Consider the following 24,588-nt stretch of genomic DNA (forward strand, 5'->3'; position numbering starts at 1 on the left):
AGCAATGTTTTTGCATACTTCAGGACTGTTTATTGCACATTAATGTTTCAGATATTTCATTGCAAAACTTTATCATAATTTTTACAAAAATATTGTCAGTTGATTTATATGCCCATAAGAGCAGTAAAAATATATATTTTCTTCCCAAATTATGTGACAATCCTTCTTTCTTTTATATGTTCACTAACTATTAAACCTATAGAGTACACTATGAAATTTAAAGTACATTTTCATTTTTTCCTAAGATTCACTTGGGTATACCCGTGTTAGATACCCCATATCGGGGCCTCTTTTGTGACCCATGGTGAATTGAGTAGAAGGTCCTTTTGAGTTAAAATGCTTTTTAATCAGCTAGGCTATGTCTATACTAGAATGATCTGTTGACAGAAGTTGCTGTCAGAAGAGATATTCCGACAAAACTGCAATCAATAGATTGCCATCACACACAAAAGCGGATCCTTTTGTTGATCTGCTCCATCAACAGAGAGCATCCAGACTGCCCAGCTGCTCTTTCAACAGAACAGCCAACCAGAAGCACAGCAGACTGCCCCATGACCTGGAAATCATGTCTGTTGACAGAGGACCCCTGGTGCGTCCACATGGCTTTTTTGTGGACAGATTCTGTTGAGAAAGGCATTCTGCCTTGTGGGGGAGGGGCAGAAGGCTGTTGACAAAAGTGCTGCATTCTGTCAACAGTGTGTAGACAGAACACATTTTTAATGTGGACACTCTGCAGGTTTTGTTGACAATGCACCTGTTACATTGACAAAGCCCTCTAGAGTAGACATAGCCCTAATGTTGAGGAGTTGCTGTTTGGATAAGGACAGCATTTCAGTGAGAGTAGCTATAGCTTCAAATCTGAAATGAAAGCACCTGGCTTCCAATTTGATCTTTGAAACTGACTCTCTGAGAACAAAGGGAATGAGGTAATACTTTTCATTGGACCAACTTCTGTTGGTGAACAAGACAAGTTTTTGTATTTTACAGAGAGCGCTTCTTCAGCTCTGGGAAAAGTATTGAGTGTCATCATTAAAGACAAGGTGGAACCGATTGTTTAGCGCAAGAAGTTAAGATGTTATACGAGACCATTCAAGGCCAAGAAAGCAAATGAACACCTCTTCTGTCAAAGGACAAAGTGGGGTTAGTGGGTAGTAGGTTGTTATAAAGAGGCCTAAATGAAGTGTCTTTATTTAGTCCATGATTTTTGATGTCTAAAAGGTGTAAGTTGAAGTTTCCAGGCTCATCTTTTGAAGGTGTTGTGCATTCAAAGATGAGAAATCAAAGGTCAGCTTTAGAGTAATCATTTTGTGAACAGTGTTTGCCCTCAGGTGAAATGGTGATTTGGTCTTTTACCATTTTTCCGTGTGAGTTCATTTGGGAGCATAGTGATTGTTTCTTTTCAGCCACATATTTGTTATGAGTAGTAACATAGAGAGCCGTGTTAGTATATAGACGATCAAAACAAAAAAGCAGTCCAGTAGCACTTTAAAGACTAACAAAATAATTATTTTTATTATTTTGTTAATCTTTAAAGTGCTACTGGACTGCTTTTTTGTTTTGATGTTTGTTATGAGGGCATTTAGTGTACTGGATGAAAGTACACCACATATTGTGATATGCATGTTTAGGACCCAGGGATCTTGAAAGGGGGGTGTTGTTCATCATACCAGTGGAGATATGTCTGTAGGTTGTGCATCTGTCTTAATGGCAGGATCTGGTGCCACTTGGAGTTGGTAGGTCTTGGTGGTCTGTATGGAGCTTGCTTATTACAGGGTGGGGGGGTTGGGGGACTGTGGCAGGGGCAGTCTCATTCCTGGGCCCCAGGTCCTGCTTTCAGTCCACTGGCCCCACCATATGAGCCCCATTACCCTTGCTTGGGGCAGGGGGCAGTCTGTGGGGAACCCAGTCCCCACCCATTCATTCCGGGTTCCAGCCCAGGGACCCTGGATGGCTGCTACCAGCAAGGACTGACTCCCTCTGGCCTTGCCCCTGCAGCCCCTCTCCTTGGGCCACTTCCCCAGACGCTTCCCCCAGTATGTCCTTCCACTAGCAGTAGCTGTGGCAGGAAGTCCCCTCCTTTGTTTGGCTCCTCTGGCTGACCAGTTCCTCACAGTCTCTGGATGAGCTTCAGGCCCCTCCCCTGGACTGAGACAGTCCAGCCCCCCAGGTTGCTGAGGCTCCTTTCCTCTTTTGTGGTCTCTAGTGGTCCTCCAAGTCTCCTTTCCTCTCTTCACTTACCTTCCAAACTCTCCTTAATCACGCTCCCCTTGCCCTCCATGGAGAGGGGCTTATAAAGGTAGCCCTGAGTGGGATCAGCTGGCTCTAAATGATTTAGGGCCACCTACGCCTCAGCTGCTCCCAATTTGATTGTCAGCTCCATCTCTGCTGTTTTTACTCCTGTCTTTTCTTCTCCTGGCCCCACCCTGCCACAAGACCTTGTTTGTAGGCCAGATCTAACACAGCACATTCTTAACTTTGATGCTGCAAATACTCAGCTGGACCACTTGTGCACAGAGTTAAGCAATTTAATTTCCCCATCTGTAAAATGAGGTTGAATGAGGATAATATCATTTACCTCACTGTGTGTTATGAACTTAAGACCCTGTCTTACATTTTTTGCAGACCTTATTCAACATCAGACCAACCTGAATTAATGAACTATACTTTTGCATAGGTTTAGCCTGATTGGAGACATATTTTTACACTTCTTTAAATATAATGTGGCTTACAAGAAGATGTGCTTTTGCATACAACATGTGAAACTTTTATTTTACAGATGCTATACCTTCAGTGCAGAAAAATGTTTACCATGACTTTTGAATTAGTCATATTTATATTGCATTCTGAAGATTTGAAAGTACAAGACCACCAGATTTTTACTCTTGCTGCAGATTTCAACAGCTTGCTTATTTTTCTGCTTCCAAGTGAACATTTTCAGTAGCTATTTATTTAATAGAGGTGTTTGTCCTATTCTTTCCTCTGAAACACTGACCTACGTGAGGCATTCCATCTTTATCTTCTCCTGTGCTGCTTCCAGGTGGCTTTGATTTTCTTCGGGAGTACCAGTCATCACCAGTGCCAGATTCTGGTTTGAGCTCCAGCTCTACATCCTCCAGTATCAGTCTAGGAGGCAGCAGTGGAAATCTCCCACAGATTACGCAAGAGGTAGAAGACATGGACACAGCTGCTGAAACAGATGAAAAGGCAAACAAATTAATTGAATTTCTGACTACCAGGTAATCAAGATAAGCACAGGGTATTGCTGATTACCCATGAAAAAGGTTCATGTCTTCTGTAAAAGTATCTGTAATAACTTTAAAAGGACACAGATGAAAATGTTTGAGGTGAACACATAGTAATAATTAACTCCTGTTGTTGGGTTTTTTTTCTGTTGCAATGTAGTTCTCAGCTCACAGCCAAAGGGCTGGCATTATGTGTGAATTATGTACCATATAAGCATTATAAACTGGCAAAATTCCGTATAGTATGTGATTTTGTTGGGACTTAGAAATTTTTTATTTAACTTGTTAATTTTCTAAAGTGATAATATTATTATCTACTTGGAGAACTTGTATTTGGAGTGATGTTTTCTTCTCAAATCTTACCTGATTTTTTTAAAAGAAAATACTTTTGGAAAGTCTTTGTAATTTAACCAGAGGTAAACTTGTATTTCATCAAGGAAGACATTCCATTTACTACAGTGTAAATAAAGGCTTTTTGGTGTATTAGTTCATCGGGTGGGGCATGTTGGTATTTGCACTTAGCACTTTGAATGAGTAACAAATCAAGCACAGATGGGTGTCTTTTCAGTATCAATTTCAGTATTTTTCTTCTACATGGCAATATTAATGGCAATACCACTGACTTCTGTAAACTTGACAAGTCAGGAGACAGGCAAGGAAAGTAAAAAAAATAAAAACACAGTTTCATAACTCATTTGCTTTTTCATGCTGAGTTCCCAGGTAGGCTTTAAACAGGACTTGTAGCCATCAAGATCAGTGCCAAAAGACAGCTTTACACTAAGAAAGTTACAAAAATAAATGCTCGCTATTGTTATCACCTGTGAGCAGGCCCACTGATGCGGGACAACCTAGGGGGCAGCTGCACAAGGGACTAGCATTTTAAAGGGGCCCAGAGGTCTGGTCGCCTCTGCTACTTTGGCAGTAGCAGCAGTGGCCTGAGCTCCAGACCCTGTTGAACTGCTGCAGAAGCACCCCTTTGCTGTCCAGGCGGCTGCGAGGTATAGGGTGGGGGCAGCTCCATAGTCCAAGCTGTCTGCCCTAGGCCCTGCCCCTTGTGTCCTTGATCCTGCCTCTTCCAGGGCCCGCTCCCATCTTGTCCCAGGGCCCACAGTGGCTATTGGCCCAACTGCAAGTAGGAGTCTTAATGTAGACAAGATTCTTGTGGCTGACCCTGTTTTTAACTTCTTTTCAGCAATACTAAAAACACCAGAATCCATGTGGTGAGCATTGTTCATGCTATCGTATACTATGGTAGCCAAAGTGGTTGTTTTTCGTTTTTGTAAAATTCCCCAGTGTAAAAGATATATACAGCTGTGGCCAACTCCAGAGGCTGGCAAGTAGGGAAGTCGGCCTGGACACCAGTTTCCAGGAGGTACCATATCACTGTGCCACTCAGCCATTTTATTTTTCAATTTGCTGCTTCATAGGGTGCAGAAGCCATTTTCTGCCCTGATATGTGAATGCCTAGGGCCTTTCCTGTACACAGCTGCACTATACAGAAAAAACCCTGTTTACATGATTTCGACTTGCACGTTACTTGGATTAACATGAGGCGAAATCTTGAGTGGTGGGCAGCTGGGAATCAAGCAGCTCCCAGCTCCACTTGCGGGAGTTGGGAAACTGACCAGCACTGCTGCGCTGCTCTGTTTCCTGGCTCGCAGGGGTAGCAGGGAACCAGGAACCTGGCAGCAGCCTGGTTCTCGGCTCCCTCCACTGCTGGCTCCACTCCACTTGCGGGAGCCAGGAAACTGACCAGCAGCACTCCCAGGAGTAGAGGGAGCTGGGAACCAGGCGGCAGCTCTGCTTGCAGCAGTGCTCGTCAGTTTCCCAGCTCCCCCCAACTTACGTGAAATTTGACTTACACGTGGTTGCCCAGGAACACAGCCTACGTGTAAGTCAGGGGTTTACTGTATATACAACATGATAGTTCCAACTCTTTTGAAGCCTTCCACTGTAGAAAATGGAAAGTAAAGATGTGCTCCAAAATTTCCAGTAAAGAAACCCTAAAATAACTCTCAGTTGGCTTCAGCAAGTGGCCGGTGAAAAGAAAGAGCCTGTAGTGTATTTTGAACGGAAAATCTTTGTAAAGTTGATGTCAGTGTAGTAATAGTTATAATGCTCATAGATTTGTGTTTAATCACACTTATCAGCAAATAGTTCTGTCTTTTTGAACTTACAGTAAAATTGTAATTTGTAAATTACTTGTATGTGTTTCAGCTACTTCAAAAAATGCTTACACATTTTTCTTTTCTTTAAGGGCATTTGGTCCACTCTGGTGCCATGAAGATATCACACCCAAAAACCAGAATACAAAGAGTGCTGATCAACTAACTAATTTTCTGCGACATGTTGTGTCTGTATTTAAAGATTCCAAGTCGGGTACTGAAACTTTTTTCCATGATTGTACTTTAGGTAAAATGCCCAACTGGTAGATAAGTCCCCAGTGTTGGCTTAGAAAACTTGCCTCTTCATGCTAGTTTCTGTTTTCCTGAATAGCTGCTACAGATACTTGCTTGTGCAACAGTGCCCTCTGTTTTGTGAAAGTAATAATTTCATAATGATTCTTTTTTCTTTGTTAAAGATATCTTCTTTCTTGCAGTATTTTTATATGTGAGGGTTAAAACTTGTCAAGTAATTTTTTCATATTTTTTTAAATAATCTGATTACATTATAGCTATGTCTACACTACAGTGATCCATCGACAGAAGTTACTGTCAGAAGATATCTTCTGACAAAACTGTCGACAGATTGCAGCCACACACGAAAGCGGATTGCTCTGTTGGTCCTCTCTGACAGAGAGCAGCCGGACTGCCCACCGATTTCTCGACAGAACAGCCAGCCGGAAGCACAGCTAACAGGGCTGCCCGGTGAACCAGAAGCGCTGTCTGTCAACAGAGGGCCCTCGAAGCATCCACATGACTTTTTCTGGTTGATGGATTCTGTCAAGAAAGGCATTATGCCTCATGGGGCAGAGGCAGACAGCTGTCAACAAGAGTGCCTAGTTCTGTCAACAGAATGTCGGCAGAACAGATTTTTATGTGAATGCACTGCGAGTTTGGCTCTAAGATGGAAGAAATTTTGAAATCACACAACTCCAAGTTCTGGTTCAGCTCTGTTCTTTTACAACTAGACTATTCTGCCCTTTGTTTTTAATTCAGTGCAGATTTTAATTCTTACTGTTATTGTATCAGGTTCAGTGCAATATACTGTCTTTACCTCCTAGACTACTGCCAATTCTGTTTATTGTACGTGAAGTAATACCTTTATTCACTTATTTGTAAAGAAGGTTACAGTGGTTATTTCATAAATTAATATACCTTAAAAATTACCAAAACTTTGAATTGGTCTGCTATGGACTTCAACTGTAAATTAACTTTGTCTCATGCAGTAAAATCTACTGCTTTAGATTTTAAATATCCACATACTATACTCTTGCTGCTTAGGTTTTCATCTGGAACAGCATCTGAGTGAAGTGGCTTTGCAGACAGCTCTTGCAAGCTCTTCGAGACACTATGCTGGTCGCTCTTTCCAGATATTCAGGGCACTAAAACAGCCTCTTTCTGCTCATGCACTGTCTGACCTTCTGTCAAGATTGGTAGAAGTTATAGGAGAACATGGAGATGAAATTCAGGTAAACATGTGACAATGTTGTTTTCCTGACAATTCTGTGAATATTCAGTATTATATGTTTCATTTTACTGTGTAGGTGAAATAAACTTGTAAACTACAATGCCGGTAGGAAGGTGAGCCTAGAAAAGAAAAATTGTGTTCTCATCACATTTTCTAAAATTATAAAAGCGCTGTCAAAGCCACTATCAGACTATATTGTAATCTGAGTCTAGAAAAAAAATCTGATTTTTTTCGAAGTCAGTCACCTACTGGAAAATTTTAAACCTTTTAAACGATTGACCATAGTGGGGTTAACAGAAACAGCACTTTCAGCTTTCACTGCTGCTTTTACAAAAGCAGTTACATTGCAAACACTGGGCCAAATTCCATTGTCCGTTACTAAACAATATTCAACTTTAAAGCAATTAGGAATCTTGCTTGGTTAAGAGCTGCAGGTTTTGGCCCACTGGATGTGTTGGTGGGACTATTTATATTTGCCATATTCTAAAAGATTTAAATCACTGAGGCTGTATCTAGACTGCCACAGCTTGATGCAAATGAGGGCTCACAAAATTTTTACAATAATATTCACATGTCTAATTTGCATATTCATGTGAGAGAGCCCTGCTGGTAGAGGCAGCTGCCAGCAGGAAACAAGCAGCGTAGACGTGGTTCTGCTGGCAAAAGCCTTCTTTGTCGTCAGCCCCTTATCCCTGATTTTTTTCAAGGCACAAGGGGCTGCCAACAAAGGGGAGTTCTGCTGGCAGAACCACATCTACACTGCTTGTTTCCTGCCAACAGCAGCCTCTGCCAGCAGGGCTATCTTGCATGAATATGCAGATTAGCTGTGTGAATATGCGAATCGTGGCTATTTGCAATGTCATGAGCCCTCATTTGCATCAAGCTGTCAACAGCAGCTTGTAGTGTAGGTGCAGCCTATGAGCTTTTAATCTAAATTGAGAGTATTATGAGCAATGGAGAATAAAAACACAATTAAAAACAAACTCTCTTGAATCTCTTTTTAAGAAAAATAAAGGATCATTCAGGATGGGGGGTTTGAGAAGGGGCTCTGGGCAGTGGGTGGGAGTGCAGGAATTGGGGCAGGAGATTGGGAGGAGGGTCCGTGAAAGTGTGGTGGCCACCAGCTTGTCCCTGGAACAGAAGAGGCTGCACATTCTGTCTGATGGTTTGTCCCAGAGGGTAGGGGGTGGGGTGTGTTTGCCAACCCCATCACTGTTTCCTGGTCCAGAGGCTGTAGAGAGGAAGGGCACATACCTGCCCCAGACAGTTCTCACTGGGGAGGGAGTTCCTGTACATGCTGGCCAGTAGGCCAGCACACTGGGCAGGCTGTGGCTTCTTGGGAGGGTGGTGGCTTGTTTTCTTCCCTTTCCTCTCCTCCCATTCAGTGAGGACTTTTTCCTCCCACCTTCCATCTGGCAGGGGCCTTCTCACCCTCCCTCCTCCCTGCCCCCTCGCTCCAGTGCTGTGGCCAAGGGCCAGGGAGGGGGTTTGAGGCAACAAGGCCACTTACGCAGTCTGGTGGCCAGCAAGATGGCAAGCCCCAGCTCCAGCAGGCCACTTTTCTGGTGAGGCTGCCCCCCAGTGGTCACTCTGCAGTATACCATCCCTTCTCTTTGCCTCCTCCCATTCCATGTTCTGAAAAACATTCCCATTCCAGGCACATCCCATTTTCATGGCACACCCAAATCCTGACCTTGTTTTAAGCTGGAGTAAGAGGAAGCTGCATACCAAATTTGGTGGTCCCAGCTCTTACAGTTTAGGAGGAGTTCTTGAACAACCAGACTTAGACACGTGGATGGACAGACTAATGGACATACAGACACACTCTAAAATATATAAAGAGATGGCTTGCTTTCTTCTAGTTCTTTAATAACTATGTTAAATTCTATATGACAGAGAATCGATCCTTGTGACACTATAATAGAAACATAACTACTCAGCAGTTGCCCATTTACAATTACATTTGTCCCTGGGATAGAAGGGGACAGTTAGCCCTGTTTGGGACAGCTTGTGATTCATTTAATGTGTGCCATGTTGAATTTGTTTTGTCCTTATTTCTTAATCAGAATGTCATGCAAGACCATACTCAAATACCTTACAAAAAACTAACACCATTACCTTTATCAATCAAATCAGTTTTACACAATCTAATTTCTGTGACAGTTGGCATTAATTGTACTATCTTCCTCCTCCTTTAATTCTTTATGTAACTTCCATGTCAGTCTTTCCATTATTTTGCCTCTGATTAACATCAGAACAATAGGTTTATAATAAGCCAGATCAATCCCTTTACCCCTTTTAAATAAGAATGTAACATTAATTTTTTCCTAATCCTTTGGAATTTCCCCAGTAGTCCAAGAATTCTTGAAAATCAAAATTAATGGAACTCCTTGACCAGCTTTCTTAAAATTCTGGATTGAAAATTATCCATACTTGCTTGTTTTTAAAATGTCTCTCTTTAGTAGCTGTTGTTTTAACGTCTTACTTACTTACAGTTGGAATGGAAAGTATTTAATCATTGTAACTACATCATTTGGGTTTGGTTGTTGTTACAGACACCACTTGGTATCCCGTGTTGTAATTTATCTGCTGGAGCAAATAAACAAACAAAATCAAACCCAACAAAACTATACCCTAACCAAAATGCCCCATTTATTGATGGAGAAATAGTTTGGTCTCTGGCTGGTAATCTTTGCTTTAGCTCCTGAGATTTTGACAACTACAGCATTCTAGTTAGTGCTATTTCCTAATCTCAGTGTTATAAACTTTCATTAGGAAGTAGACTGAGATTACCAACACATTTTACATAGATCATCAAGTAGTCCCAATATGTTAATAATATTCTGTCACAACTGCCAATGTAGAATTTGAAGCAATGGCACAGAGGTGAAAGGCTCAGTAACCTGTTACCCATTATCTCCTGATAGGATGACCGAGCTCCTTCAGTATACTCTCTCCTTCGCAGATTATTCAGGGAGACAAAAAAATTAAATATGCAGTAATATTGTAAAGTACAATGTAGTGACTCTTTTTAGTCGAATTACTGCTGTGTTCTGTTTTCCCATGCTGTCAGTGCAAAATTTATATACTGTTAGGGTAGGTCTACATAGCAAATTTTTTTTTTGAAATAACTATCCTAGTGTCTATACAATGCAGCCGCTATTTTGAAATAATTTTGAAATAGCGTTTGTCTTATTTCAAAATTAGTTAACCTCATTCTGTGAGGGATAGTGTCTATTTCAAAACAGGTGCTGTTGAAACAAGGAATAGACTCTATTTTGAAATAAGTTGCTCCATTTTAAAATAAGCTTTATGTGTGTAGATGCTGTATTTTGAAATAGCTAAGTGCTATTTTGAAGTGCACTTTTTGTGTGCATCAGCATTATTTTGAAGTAAGCTGTTATGGAATAGCTCTTCTTGAATAGCCTATTTTGCAATAAGGCTGCTGTATAGACATACTGGCAACGTCTACACTACAGAGATCTTTCAAAAGAAGCTCTTCTGGAATATCTCTTCTGAAAGAACTTCTTTTGAAAGAATGTGTCCACACACAAAAAAGTGGATCAACAGAGTGATCTGCTCTTTCAAAAGAGAGTGTCCACATAGCCCCCGCTTTTTCGAAAGAACCAGGCCAGGGATCGAAAAACTGGGCCCTATGAGGACTGCTGTTTCAGAAAAAAGGGCCGGCAGAGCATCTACACATGTTTTCTTTTAAAAGAAGCTTTTGGCAGGGGACAGTCTTCCTGAAATGGGAGAGGAAGAGCGATTTCAAAAGGCGTGCAGCATTCTTTTAATTTACTTTTGAAAGAACACTTTTTTATGTGTAGATGCTTTGTGGGATCTTTCAAAAGAGCCCCTTCTTTCAAAAAAATCTTTCAAAAGAACTTGCTAATATACACACAGCCGCCCTTAGGCTGTGGCCACCCTACCCCTCCCTTATGGAAGGGGCACGTTAATGAGGGATTTCGGAAGATGCTAATGAGACATTAGCATAATGGCAGCTGCATGCAATTCGAAAGTGTTCCTTTCAAAAACACACGCCGCTATGTAGCCAGGTACCTTTCGAAAGGACTCCCTGATTTTGAAAACCCCTTCTTCCTAAAGCCATATAGGAAGAAAGGACTTTCGAAATCAGGGGGTCCTTTCAAAAGGCCCCCGGCTACAGGGGCAGCGTGCATTTTGAAAGTGGCACTTTCAAATTGCATGTAGCCACTATTATGCTAATGAAGCACTGCATATTCATGTCAGTGCCTTATTAGCATCTTCCAAAATCCCTCATTAACATGCCCCTTCCAAAAGAGGGGGTAGTGTGGCCACAGCCATCATGACTTACTGTGATTGTTTTTGCTAAAATAACTGACTGTATGTATTTGATAGGGTTATGTAATGGAAGCACTACTTACCTTGGAGGCTACTGTGGATAATCTATCTGATTGTTTGAAGAACAGTGATCTCTTGACTGTGTTATCTCGGTAAGAGTGTCTTCCCTTAATCACGTAATCTTTTTCTATATAACACTTATGAAACAATACAACATTCTGCAAACTGAATTGCAGATAATGGTTTGATATAACTGATCTTGCTCAAAATATGTTTACAGAGCAAGCCTAAGTGTGCATCTGAGCCCAGTTTGGCATCTGTTGAAATAAATATTGATAAACTTGTGAAGTCTCCCAGCCTGTTTTAGCTTGTCTTTCTTCCTTTCAGCTGTCTATAGTAGATTTAACATCCTCTTTAACTTAATAACATTAGGATTTCACATTCTTCTTCCGTACCTAACTTAAACTTGAAAAGATGTATAGGAAAAAAACATTTACTTTGTTTAGAATATTGCAGATGTGGGTACAGATCATAATATCATCATATCATGATCTGCAATTGGGTGAAACAGATAGCTTGGTTTTAGCTTGCCTGCCCCCCCACTTTTTTTTTTACTGTTTATCTTTTGATGAAGTCTTGGTTTATTTTCTTTTTATTTGTACACATTACTTTTCTACATTTGTGCACTGATATATAATAAAACCCATTTATTTTTTTGCTTAGTTCATCATCACCAGACTTAACATCAAGCACTAAACTGACTGCAAATCGGAAGAGTACGGGTCAGCTGAATGTGAATCCTGGGGCTGTAAGTGGTAACACTGCCACTGCTGAACGAAGCAGACACCAGAGGAGCTTTTCTGTACCCAAAAAGTTTGGTGTTGTGGACAAATCCTCAGACCCACCACGCAGTGCCACACTCGATAGAATTCAGGCATGCACCCAGCAAGGACTCTCCTCTAAGACCAGGAGCTCATCCTCTCTAAAAGACAGCCTAACCGATCCATCGAATATTAATAATCCAACCAACCTGTTAGCTACCATCTTCTGGGTCGCAGTAGCTTTGATGGAATCTGATTTTGAATTTGAGTATCTGATGGCTTTACGGTTGTTGAATAAACTACTAGCTTACTTGCCACTGGATAAAGTTGAAAATAGGGAGAAGTTACAGAAGTTACAAGGACAGCTAAAGTGGACGGATTTCTTGGGGCTGCAGCAGCTCCTGCTAAAAGGATTCACTTCCCTGACCACCACTGACCTCACCTTACAGCTCTTCAGTTTGCTGACACCAGTGTCACGAGTATCCATGGTGGATTCCTCTCAAGTTATAGGTAAAGCCAATGTTTTCCCATCTTTCACATTTTGATTATGAAGTTGTGTTTATGTTTGTCCGATATGAAAATCCCACTATGCTCCCTTAAAATACCTATGTAACCGTGGGCTTGTCTACACTGCCACCTTTCTTTGAAGGAAGGATGGTAATCAGAGTGTTGTGAGTTTACTAATGAAGTGCTGTGGTGCATGCTCAGAACTTCATTAAGCAAATTCCTCCCCCGCGGCAACTTCGAAGTTTTAAACAGAGACTTGGTGGGATGACTCGCATGATTGGAGCACTGTCGTGAAAGGGTATAAACTGTTCAGGAAGAACAGGCAAGGGAGAAAAGGAGGAGGAGTTGCACTGTATGTAAGAGAGCACTATGATTGCTTGGAACTCCAGTACATAGAGGGAGAAAAGCCTGTTGAGAATCTATGGGTCAAGCTCAGTGGTGTAGGCAACACTGGAGATGTGGTGGTTGGTGTCTGCTACAGGCTGCCAAATCAGGATGATGAGGTAGATGAGGCTTTTTTTGGACAACTGAGAGAAGTTTCCAGATTGCAGGCTCTCGTTATCATGGGGGACTTTAATTGCCCTGACATCTTTTGGGAGACCAATATGGTGGTACACAAGCAGTCCAGGAAGTTTCTGGAGAATGTTGGGGATCACTTCTTGGTACAAGTGCTGAAGGACCCAACCAGAGGTCATGCACGGCTCGACCGGCTGCTTAGAAATAGGGAGGAACTAATAGGGAAGGTTGAAGTGGGTGACAACTTGGGAAGCAGTGATCATGAGATGGTAGACTTCAGGATCGTGACCAAAGGAAGGAAAGAGAGTAGTAAATTACACACCTTGGACTTCAGAAAAGCAGACTTTGACTCCTTCAGGAACCCAGTGGGTAGAATCCCCTGGGATGCTACCATGAAGGGAAAAGGAGTCCAGGAAAACTGGTGGTATTTTAAGGAAGCCCTATTGAAGGCGCAGAAAGAAACCATCCCAATGCGCAGCAACAGAAATAAATATGATCGGAGACCAGACTGGCTTGCTGGGGAAATCCTTGGAAAACTTAGGCACAAAATGGGAGCTTACAAAAAGTGGAAACTTGGACAGGTGTCTAGGGAGAGATATAAGTGTATAGCTTGACAATGTAGGGCAGTTATCGGGAAGGCAAAAGCGCAACTGGAATTGCGACTCATGAGGAATGTGAAGGATAACAAGAAAAGTTTCTACAAGCATGTTAGTAAGAAGAAGGTGATCAGAGAGGGTGTGGGGCCCCTACTGGATGAAGGAGCTGACCCAGTGACAGATGATGTAGGGAAAGCTGAAGTCCTTAATGCTTTCTTTGCCTCTGTCTTCACGGACAAGGACAGCTCCCGGACTAATGCAATAAGTGATGCACTGTGGGATGAAGGTAGATAGCCTTTGGTGGGGAAGGAACGGATTGGGAGCTATATAGAAAGGCTAGGTGTGGATAGATCCATGGTCCCGGACCTAATTCATCCTAGGGTTCTGAGGGAGTTGGCATATGTCGTTGACAAGCCCTTGGCCATTATCTTTGAAAAGTCATGGAGATCAGGAGTGCCCATCTTTAAAAAAGGGAAGAAGGATGATCCAGGGAACTATAGGCCGGTCAGTCTTACATCAGTCCCTGGAAAAATCATGGAGGGGCTCCTCAAGGAAGTCCTTTTGAGGCACTTGGAGGAGGGGAGAGTGATCATGAATAGTCAGCATAGATTTATGAAGGGCAAGTCATGCCTGACCAATCTGATTAGTTTCTACGATGAGATAACTGGCTCTGTGGATAGGAAAAAATCAATGGATGTGATTTATCTTGACTTCAGCAAAGCTTTTGATAGTCTGTCACGGTATTCTTGTCAGCAAGTTAAAGGAATGTGGATTGGATAAAGGGATGGTAAGATGGATAGAAAGCTGGCTAGAAGGTCGGGCCCAGTGGGTAGTGATCAATGGCTCAATGTCGGGATGGTGGTCGGTTTCTAGTGGAGTGCCCCATGCTCTGGGTCTCATTCTGTTCAACACATTTATCTGTGACCTGGATGAGAGGTTGGATTGCACCCTCAGCAAGTTTGCAGATGACACTAAGCTAGGGAGAGAAGTAGATACGTTGAAGCGTAGAGATAGGGTCCAGAGGGGCTTAGACAAATTGGAAGATTGAGCTGTAAGAAATCTGATGAGGTTCAATAAGCACAAGTGCAGAGTCCTGCTCTTGGGCTGGAAGAATCCCAAGCATTGTTACAGGCTGGGGTCCAACTTGCTCAGTAATAGTTCTGCAGAAAAGGACCTGGGAGTTGTAGTGGACGAGAAGCTGGACATGAGTTAACAGTGTGCTATTGTAGCCAAGAAGGCTAATGGCATATTAGGTTGCATCAAGAGGATCGTTGCCAGTAGATCCAGAGAAGTGATTATTCCTCTTTATTCGGCTTTGGTGAGGCCGCATCTGGAGTACTGTGTCCAGTTCTGGGCCCCCAGTTATAGGAACAATGTGGATACACTGGAGAGGGTCCAGCGGAGGGCGACCAAAATAATTAGGGGGCTGGAGCATATGACTTATGAAGAAAGGTTGAGGGAACTGGGACTGTTTAGCCTGCAGAAGAGAAGACTGAGGGGGTGTGATAACAGCCTTCAACTTACTGAAGGAAGGTTGCTAAGAGGCTGGAGAGAGGCTAATCACAGTGGTCACGGATGGCAGAACACGGAACAATGGTCTCAAGTTTTGGTTGGGAAGGTCCCAGTTGAACATTAGGAAAAACTTCTTCACTAAGAGGGTGGTGAAGCATTGGAATGGTCTACTTAGGGAAGTAGTGGAGTCTCCATCCTTGGAGGTGTTTAAGTCTTGCCTTGACAAAGCCCTGGCTGGGCTGATCTGATGGGTTTGGTCCTGCCTAGGGCAGGGGGCTGGATTTGATGGCTTTTTTAGGTCTCTTCCAGCTCTATTGTTCTATGATTCTATAAGTACCAGCACACGTCTAGCCGTGGCTCACCCGGGGCAACTTTGAAGTCCCTTTACTCCTATTTGCTCCAACTTCGAAGTCTCTTTAGTCCTCAAGTCCCTTTACATTCATATTTAATCCTCAAGGAATAAAGGGACTTCGAAATTGCCCCAACACTTCGAAGTACTGGCGGGTGAACCGCGGCTAGACACGTGCCAGTCCTTGGAAGTTGCCACAGGGGCGGGAATTTGCTTAATGAAGTGCTGCGTGTGCACCACAGCACTTCATTAGTAAATTCCCAACACCCTAATTACCATCTTTTCTTCGAAGGAAGGTGGTAGTGTAGACAAGCCCCTGGTGGAATATGTGTGTATTTTTGCCTACACTAATTGTAATACATTTTTAAATGAAGTCATGTTTATACTCATAGCAGATCTAGCCAAAGAAAGAACTAAAAAGAAATTCCTTTGCTATTATTATTATTTATTATTTGTAATGTCATAGCATCTCAGCATCCCAGTCATGGGCTGAGTTTCCAGGATGCTAGGTGTTGTACAAACCCAGAACAAAAAGACAGTTCTTGCCACAAAGAGCTTTCAAACTCAATGTTAGACAAGAGACAGCAGATGAATGCAGACAAACAGGGGAATACAAGGAAACGACAGTTTTGATGATCATAAGAGGCTGAGATCTCAGCATACCTATTCTATATTAGGGGATCAGGAAAGATGACGTTTTTGTACAGGAATATTTTTTCATATTTCATTTCTAGTTCTAGAGCCTAGCAAGGCCTGTGAAGTTTTTTCAATATGTTTACAATAAAGCCTCAAGTTCTTTTTTTTTTTCCCCTGGGCTATAGAGGGGCTGTTCTTTTCAGAGGCATGAGAGTCCTCACTAATCGAGATCTGGAACCAAAATCTTGTATCCAAGCACCCCATCCTTTGGGAAGAACAGTGTGGTTTAGATCTGAATTTTGCATCCCCACTAGCATTATACCAATTCAGAATTCCCCTAATTTGGGGAATTCTCAGCTGACCAATAGCAGCCATCTTACTCCCCCACCTCTACTTCTTCCCCTAACCCCTCCTCCCCACCAGGCAGTCTAAAAATTTAAGGATATGGAGCTGAGAGTAAGGCCCAGCATTTTGTTTTATTTTATTGTCTCTTCCTTGTATTTCTACATATTAGAAGTACACATTTTACAAAAATGCTTCCATTATTAATGGAATGTTGCATACAAAGGTGTAGGATCAGAACCTGCAAACATTTACAATTAGGAGCGGTGCTTACTACTTTTAATACCATGAGATTATTCCTGGTAGTAAGCACTTCTGGTGGTGATTAACATTTGCAGAGTCAGTCCCACTCTTTGAAATCACCTTGTCATTTCATAGGTTTTGTGTTTAATGTGATATAACAGTCTTAAGGTGAAATATTGGGCTTGCATAATTTGAAATACTCCATATAACATTACTGTAATGTACTTTTATGATGACAGCTGCCAGCAAAATATTGCTTGAAAGACATATTGCTACCTCTTATCAAATATCCACTTTTTTCCGTGTTTATTCTGTACCAGGGTTCCCACTGAACGTCTTATGTCTCCTGCCTCATTTAATTCAACATTTTGATAGCCCAAACCAGTTCTGTAAGGATACAGCAGAGAGGATTGCTCAGGTATGATATTTAATACATTGTACATTGTATTAAGTCTTGTGAATGTTTTTAACTTGTTCTTAACTCAATGTGACATTCATATTTAATTAGGTTTGCTTGGAAGAAAAGAACCCCAAGCTGTCAAATCTTGCTCATGTAATGACCCTTTATAAAACTCACAGCTATACAAGAGACTGTGCTACCTGGGTAAATGTTGTTTGCCGTTACCTCCATGAAGCATTTGCTGACATTACGTTAAGTATGGTTACATATTTGGCTGAGGTAAGTTTTTAAAACCAAACTATTTTCTATCTTCTGTTGACAGACAAACTGAAGTGCTAAAATCTCTTGGATATTCTTTACAGGTCTCCTATCCTCTGTTTTTACTCATAGCTCAGATCTGAACATAGAATTTTTTCTGAATGCTTTAAAAAAAACCCACCAAAGTCAAGTAAAGTCCTCACATTGATTACTTGTTAAAGTTGTGCACACTTGTGAACAAATAGGGTTTTCCATTACATTCAGATTTGGAACGCAAAGGGTATGTATATACTTATACATTACCTTATATAGTTGTCAACCGTTTGTATTTTTTAATTATGGGCTAGCTAGTGTAACCCTTACTTGTGCTGGTGAGCATTTACTGAAGTTGGTACTTTCTTTCATTTCAGTGATACGTAAGTAAGGGCTGCAAAAGCTAACTTAAATCATTTTGTACATCGGGGCCCATTTCTTGTTATGAATGTCCACGAGTATTGGATCCAAATGTATTCTTCTAACTCTGGGGAGAACAATTTTTCTTCACTGCTTCTCTCCTCATTCATCAGAAATGAGTAATGTCACCCACCTGTGAAATTCAGAGGCCATTTAGTATTGCTGGATACTCCATGGTGGAGCCCTACTCGTCTGCTCAGGTTACCAGATCTTCTGCCCCAGCTAGAGAGCAAATTGTCAATTCATATTTTCCCAACCTTTTTGTTTTATAACTTTCAGATTTATTTATTGTCATGACTTCATTTCAGCTTCTAGTTCCTCTTTCCCCCCGGGTCTGGGGCCATTTAGCAGACTGTTCCTACAGTGAAGACTGTGACTAACTATGGTGCTTGGTCCTGCCAAGAGGGCAGGGGACTGGACTAGATGACCTCCCTAGGTTTCTTCCTGTTCTAGGAGATGCGTATCTCCAGTTATTAAATTAAATTTAAACTTCCTTCTAAAACATCCCATGGACCACAACAGGGAGGGCATATGACACAGAAATTTCAACACCTCAGCTGTAGACATTCAGTCTAAAGCACTGTCCTGCACTTCATAAGGAAAAGTTATTTGGTGGCAAGCAGGGGACTTGCTGCATGGACTGAGAGTTTTCAGCCTCTCTTCTGGTCAAATCGGTAATATGACTTGTTGACAAGAGCAGTGACTCCTATGGTAGTGGCTATAAGGAAGCCATGTTACTCTCATGAATAAAGAACAGTCATCTTAAACAGATACTTTAGTCATTCAGATGCAGAAGTGAAGAGCTCTTTGGGAAAACATTACAGAAGGTTGTAGTTGAAAATGCAGACAGGCCTCAACCCTCATTATCAAAGCCAACACAGTTATCCTCTGATCATGGACAACACCAAAAGTATTCATGAAGTGTCTGTTCCCCTCAGAGAGGGAAGCAGGAACTCTTGATGAAACCTGCATGCATTTTCTTCCCAAAGCAACAAAATCCTCAGTATTAGCATTTCTCCCTGTGAATTGTCAGTTCCTATACAAGACTCTTCTGATGGCCTGAGCTGAAATGTAACACTTAGTCCTAGAGCCTCTAATTACATTAGACCACCTCCAGATTTGACATGTGGGAGGTATTACATGTTAGCACAAAGTGTGGAGAGAAGCCATTAACAGAAAATTATCAGATTAGAAATTTCTTATTCATATGACAAGCAAATCCTTAGGGCTCTAATCTTCGAAGTCATTGTAATAACTCATATGCAAGGTTAAGCATACTTATATTTGCAATATCAAGATGATGTACTCCTGAATCCCGATCCAACCATTTCAAAGTTTGGGGGTATTTAAGCTGCTATTCCTGGAGAGGATTGGTAGTGAAATTTATTGGGTAAATATAAATAGCTTTCTGAATAACAGTGCTCTAATTCTTTCTGCCTGTATCACCTCAACCTTTTCCTTAAACTTCCAGCCAAGGAGTGAAAAAGATATTTGGCTATTTCATACTGGATGTCTCAATTCAATTCTGAACTTCAGCTGCCAGCTTATTCTGACTTTAAATTGGCTTTCTAGGTAGCTTAGAGTGGGAATACTGGAAGACAAGAAGCTTTATATTTCATTATCAGATCATAGTTAATTAGCACCAGACTCCATAACTTACCTTACATTGTTTGTTTTGCTGGTAACAGTATCACTAATTGTTGTAAAAAGACATTCTAAAATTATTGTTTTTCAGTTAGGGAAATGCTGTCGGTACATGACTCATGTTGGTGCTGTTTTTTTCTGAGAAATAACCTTTCAAATTCTTTTTTTTTCCATAGCTACTAGAAAAGGGCCTTCCCAACATGCAACAGTCCCTCTTGCAGATGATTTACAGTCTTCTTAGTTACATGGACTTGTCAGGCATTCCTGTCAAACAGTTTAACATGGAAGTGTTAAAGACAATTGAAAAATATGTACAGGTAAATATTGCATTTTCCATATATTAAAGTATGAATTGAACAGTTGTTACTGTGAAATATTAAACTTTCCTATAGGAACTTAGGACTTACAGTAAACCCTCAATTTAATAAACTAATAGAGGGGAAGGGGTGTCCGTTAATGCTGAAAATGCATTATACCCAAATGGTTATGTTGTATGATGATGCAATGACCTTCCCGGTCCATCACTCATTCCTGACCTCTGCCCTGCCTCTTCGCTCCCTCCCTCTTGCCCTATTCTTCTCCTCACACCTCCATCTCCCTCTCCCAATTTCCAGGAGAGCTGCTGAATTCTGGCCAGGCTCCTTCCACTTCCTGCAGCTCTCAGTGCTGCAGAACTTCCAGCCCCCGGCTCTGAACCCCCTGCACGAAGTTAGAGCATGGCTGCCTCCAGCCTGCCAGTAGGCAGCAGCCTCCAACACCATGGCTGCTGCTCAGTGCCATTACAGGCAGCAGTGGCTGGGCGCCAACATGCTTTACACACACAGGGTTAGGGAAGGAGAGCGCCTGCACCTCATCACAGCCCCCCACCCAGCTCCTCTGGCCCCAGTAGTCCCAGCCACTGTGGTAGCCCCTCCAGCCCTGGCATCCCCAGCCACTCTGGCAGCTACTCCAGCCCCGGCAGTGGCTCTGGTCTGTCTTCGGGATTTATGTGGGGTAGGGGACATGTGGGGTGGCACACAGCATCCGTTGTTTCTGAAATCTATTATATCAGGGTCTGTTAAATGAAGGGTTTACTGTACCACAGTGACACACAATGTCTAGTCCAGAATTCCCCCTCTGTCTCTGCAACAGTCAATACTGGCTGTGCAAAAAGAAGATGTAAAACTTTCATAAACTACTATAAATTCTTTAATAAGATTAAAATACTTCAGGTCACTAAGTTGTTATTTTGTGTCATATAGTGCTAGCACCTTGGTAGTGCCCAAACAATAATAAATAATAGCTATTTGCAAGTAAATGCATAGTTGTGGCATGATACCATGGCAGAAATCTCCTCCTGATATACCAGGTAATTAATTAATATTCTGAGGTTTGAGAGTTGGTGACAGTCTGTGTAATTTTATTCTTCTCATTTAACTGCAGATGTTTTCTGTAAATGTCCATTCCTTTAAAAAAAAAACCTTCATTCTACTAGCACTATTTCTAGAACTCAGTTTTACGCTGAATTCCAAAATCTATGAATGATTTCGATATTTAACTTACTTTAATACTATGTCATTTCCTTTAGTATTAGTTAAGCTGTGTGGTTAATAATATGATTGGAAATATATTGTCAACTGATGTAAATTCTCATTTCTTTTTTCTTTTTTTGGCAAAAACAATATCTACTTTTAGAGCAGTCACTGGCGAGAAGCCTTGAACATCTTGAAGCTGGTAGTTTCTCGCTCAGCCAGCTTGGTTTTACCTTCTTACCAACATAGTGATCTTTCAAAAATGGAAATACATCGAATGTGGAACAGTGCTTCAAAGGAACTCCCAGGGAAAACTTTGGAGTTTCATTTCGATATTTCTGAGGTACTGTATGTGTCACAAGGAAAATACTAGTTCAGACTTTAATTTCCAACTTAGTTTTTTATGAAAATTGAAGAATTGGGAAGCAGGGAAAACTTCAAGACAAATCATCTTAAAAACATTGTTTTAGATCCATGTTCTTCTTTGGGTAGTGTCCCTCTGGGTGCTTCACTTCGAGTACAGGAATGCCTGATACAACTTTTATTGGAGATTCTCATTAGGTGTGCTGGTTCAGCCTGCATATGCACCATTGATAACCTGGTACCTCACCTCAAGGCTGTATTAGGCTGCATTGAGGAACCACCCTCATTTTCATCTTAACTACCTCAGCCAGGGTGAGTGACCTCTTGGGACTAAGAACAACCTGAGTATTTTGCAACTGTTTGTGTAAGTGATCCTAGATCACTACATCTAGCTTGCTTGAGTGGCGAGATAGACGGGAGAGGCCAAGGGAAATGTCTGTGACTTCTAGATAAGACTGTTACAGTAATCTAGGAGTTCACATTTGTCCTAGCTTAGTGAAATCTAATTATAGAACATACCACCAGTTTGGGGTGTCTGCCCTGCTTTTGACAGTCTTTATGAGATTGGCATGCTCAGTCATGAGCCATTCCAGACAGTGTGACAGAAGTGATATTATCAGGTAATACCATCCATTTTACTACCCTCCCAGTTCCTTGTTCCCCTTCCCCATCTGTCTGTAGGGAACCCCTCATGGCGCCCTGTGAAAACAATAATTAAATTCCCATCTGTGGTTAGGAGCAGTAGAACTGATTCCTGCTCAGCATGGGGGGAGAGCCTTCTGTTTGATGTATTTCCTCATTCCATAGAAAAACAGAGGGTGGAGACCAGTCTTAGATCTCAGACTTCTAAACAAATTCATGAAACCTCAGATGAATGAGGAAAAAACCCACACACTGGCTTCCGTTCGGAACACACAATTTACAGGGCCATGCCTGGATTCTTTAGTAGCCAAGACCTTCCTCCCCCTGGACAGATTTTAGACATTATCAAAACTTATTAGAAGGGAGCCCTCAGACTTCAGTCAGGAGCTGTTTTCAACTTCTGGGTTGCATGGCTGCTTGTATCTTTGTGAACTAACATGCAAGTTCCCCTCTGTGCTATTTCTAGGAGAAAAGGCAATGCAGTGTCATGGGGAAAGACTGGGGGAACATGTATCCCCCCAGAGTGCTCGGTTGCATGGCGGGCTGGTACCTACCTACAGAGCGACTGAGCCAACAAACTGTGCTCAGTGGTGAGAGGCAGAGGCAGGAACAAAAGAACAGCTGGAGCTGCTGCTCCCTGGGAAGGGGAATGACTCAAGCTGTTCTGGGATCGTTCACCTCCCCACTCCTGTCAGCAGACATCAATGGTCTGTGCCTGGAGGTGGCAGCTCATCAGTTTACTTACCTAGCAAACACCATCAAAACTAGCAAGTGTCTTTTCTCCCAGCAGGTGAAGCATTTCCTAGACCATTGAAAAGGTCATTGCAATGTAGGGGTAGGAGACCCTTTTCTTCTGCCCACACCAATGATAAGCATAAGCTTGGAGGCTCTCACAGTACAAGTGATCAACACAGGAAACTTTCCTCAGTGTTAACTTGCTGGAACTCACAGCAGTCAGAAATGTGTATTTTCGTTTTTTGCCTCTCCTGAGGCACAGATCTGTGAGGCTTACGGTGGACAATGTGGCCTTTTGTGTTCTATATGAAGGAGTGAGATTCCCCTTCCCTCTGTGCTGAAGCAGTAAAGTTTTGGAACTGTTGTATAAAACCTCACATAGTACTCTTACAGTGTGCCTTGCAATCAGACGAAATGTCATCTCTGATGCTGTCAGGTGGTATTTTTCCCAAGTCTGCGAATGGGAGCTGAATCCCCATGTCCTAGTCAGCACCTTTCAGAATGGAGGACTATGAGATGTGGCTCATTGTGCAGCAGGTATGAATTAAAAAATGCCACATTTTTTCAAGAGAAGTGGTAGGTGGGTATTCCTTGGAGAACTCCTTCGTACACCCCTGTGGACAGGGAAGCTGTTTTATGCTTTTGATCCTCAGAGTAGTGAACAAAATCATATAGGATGGGATCAGGGTAGTTCTGATAGCCCCAACATGGTGGAGATAAAGCACGGTTTCCCTGCCGGTTCCACCTAGCTGTCTGTCCACCAGTACGTCTCCCAGTCACTCCTCCACTCCTCTCCCAGAATGCCAGTCTACTGCTGCCTTCCAGTCTGAACATTTCCTGCCTCAAGGCATGGCTTCTCAATGGCTCAAATGGGGACAGTCAGTGTTCCCTCTAATTATTTGTGGCCATGTGTGAAATGAATTTTGTTATGTGCACCAATATGGAGATGATGTGTGACGTGGTCCTGCTGGAGCCAGAAGAGTGGTGCCTCTCCCATGGCCACAGCAGCTCCCTCCTGGTAATGGAGGAGTGTGCCTGTTCTCTGGCTGTGGCAGCTCCCTCCTGGAGCCAGAGGAGTTTGCCTCTCCCCTGGCAGTGGCAGCTCTGTACATGGCAGCGCTGTGCATGGCATCCCTGAGCCCCTGCCTGGGACTTGTTAGGCAGCTGCGCAACCACGCGTCTTAGAGAGAACCCTGGCAAGAGCCATCCTGTTCTGCAGAGTTACAACACATAGGCCTCGTCTACACTGGAGAGTTTTGTCACCAAAACTTGTGGAGCATCCACATTGAAAATGCATTGTTGACAGCAGCTTGACAGAATGCAGCACTTTTGTTAACAGATTTCTGCCTCTCCCCCATGAGACAGCATGCCTTTCTCAACAGAATCTGTTGACAAAAAAGCTGCATGGGCAGACAGGGCTTCTGGGTCACTGGGTCACCCTGTCTGATGTGCTTCCAGTTGGCCGTTTTGTCAAGAGAGCAGCCGTGGAGTCTGGCTGCTGTCTGTCGGACAGAGCTTATTGACAGAGCGATCCACTTTCATGTGTGGCTGCAATCTGTCAACAAAGGTTTTGTCAGAAACAGAAACTTCTGTCAACAGATCACTGTAGTGTAGACAGAGACATATTATTAAACAACAGGGAAGATTTTACAAGAAATACTTGTCTTCAGAAGTGGAGAAAATTTAGTTACTGGTGTGAACTCCAGGACACTGTCCAGCAATCTGCCCTGTTACTGCTTGTTCTTGAATAGTTTTTGCAGTTAAATAAAACAGCACTGTCAGTTAGGTCTCCCAAGATTCATCTGGCAGCCCTAGCAACCTTTTATACCATTATTGAAAACTTCTCCCTGTTTTCTCACCCTGCAACC

At 42.3% G+C, this 24,588-nt stretch overlaps 1 protein-coding gene across 10 annotated transcripts in view; it reads left to right on the plus strand.

The window, feature by feature from the left end:
• Window positions 1–24,588, plus strand: part of FRY (FRY microtubule binding protein) — a 308,821-nt gene that overhangs the window by 209,161 nt on the left and 75,072 nt on the right. For 8 of the 10 annotated variants that reach the window (XM_074986277.1, XM_074986272.1, XM_074986262.1 and 5 more), the window contains exons 40-48: window positions 3,038–3,236; window positions 5,500–5,654; window positions 6,686–6,873; window positions 11,250–11,344; window positions 11,916–12,523; window positions 17,035–17,132; window positions 17,223–17,393; window positions 19,646–19,786; window positions 21,144–21,323. In XM_074986277.1, the coding sequence (XP_074842378.1) occupies window positions 3,038–3,236; window positions 5,500–5,654; window positions 6,686–6,873; window positions 11,250–11,344; window positions 11,916–12,523; window positions 17,035–17,132; window positions 17,223–17,393; window positions 19,646–19,786; window positions 21,144–21,323 (1,835 nt within the window). The remainder of the gene's footprint in view (window positions 1–3,037; window positions 3,237–5,499; window positions 5,655–6,685; window positions 6,874–11,249; window positions 11,345–11,915; window positions 12,524–17,034; window positions 17,133–17,222; window positions 17,394–19,645; window positions 19,787–21,143; window positions 21,324–24,588) is intronic. The other 2 variants (XM_074986226.1, XM_074986235.1) reach the window with 1 other exon arrangement.

The sequence above is a fragment of the Carettochelys insculpta genome, chromosome 1 (assembly GCF_033958435.1).
Source record: "Carettochelys insculpta isolate YL-2023 chromosome 1, ASM3395843v1, whole genome shotgun sequence".
NCBI lineage: Eukaryota > Metazoa > Chordata > Testudines > Carettochelyidae > Carettochelys > Carettochelys insculpta.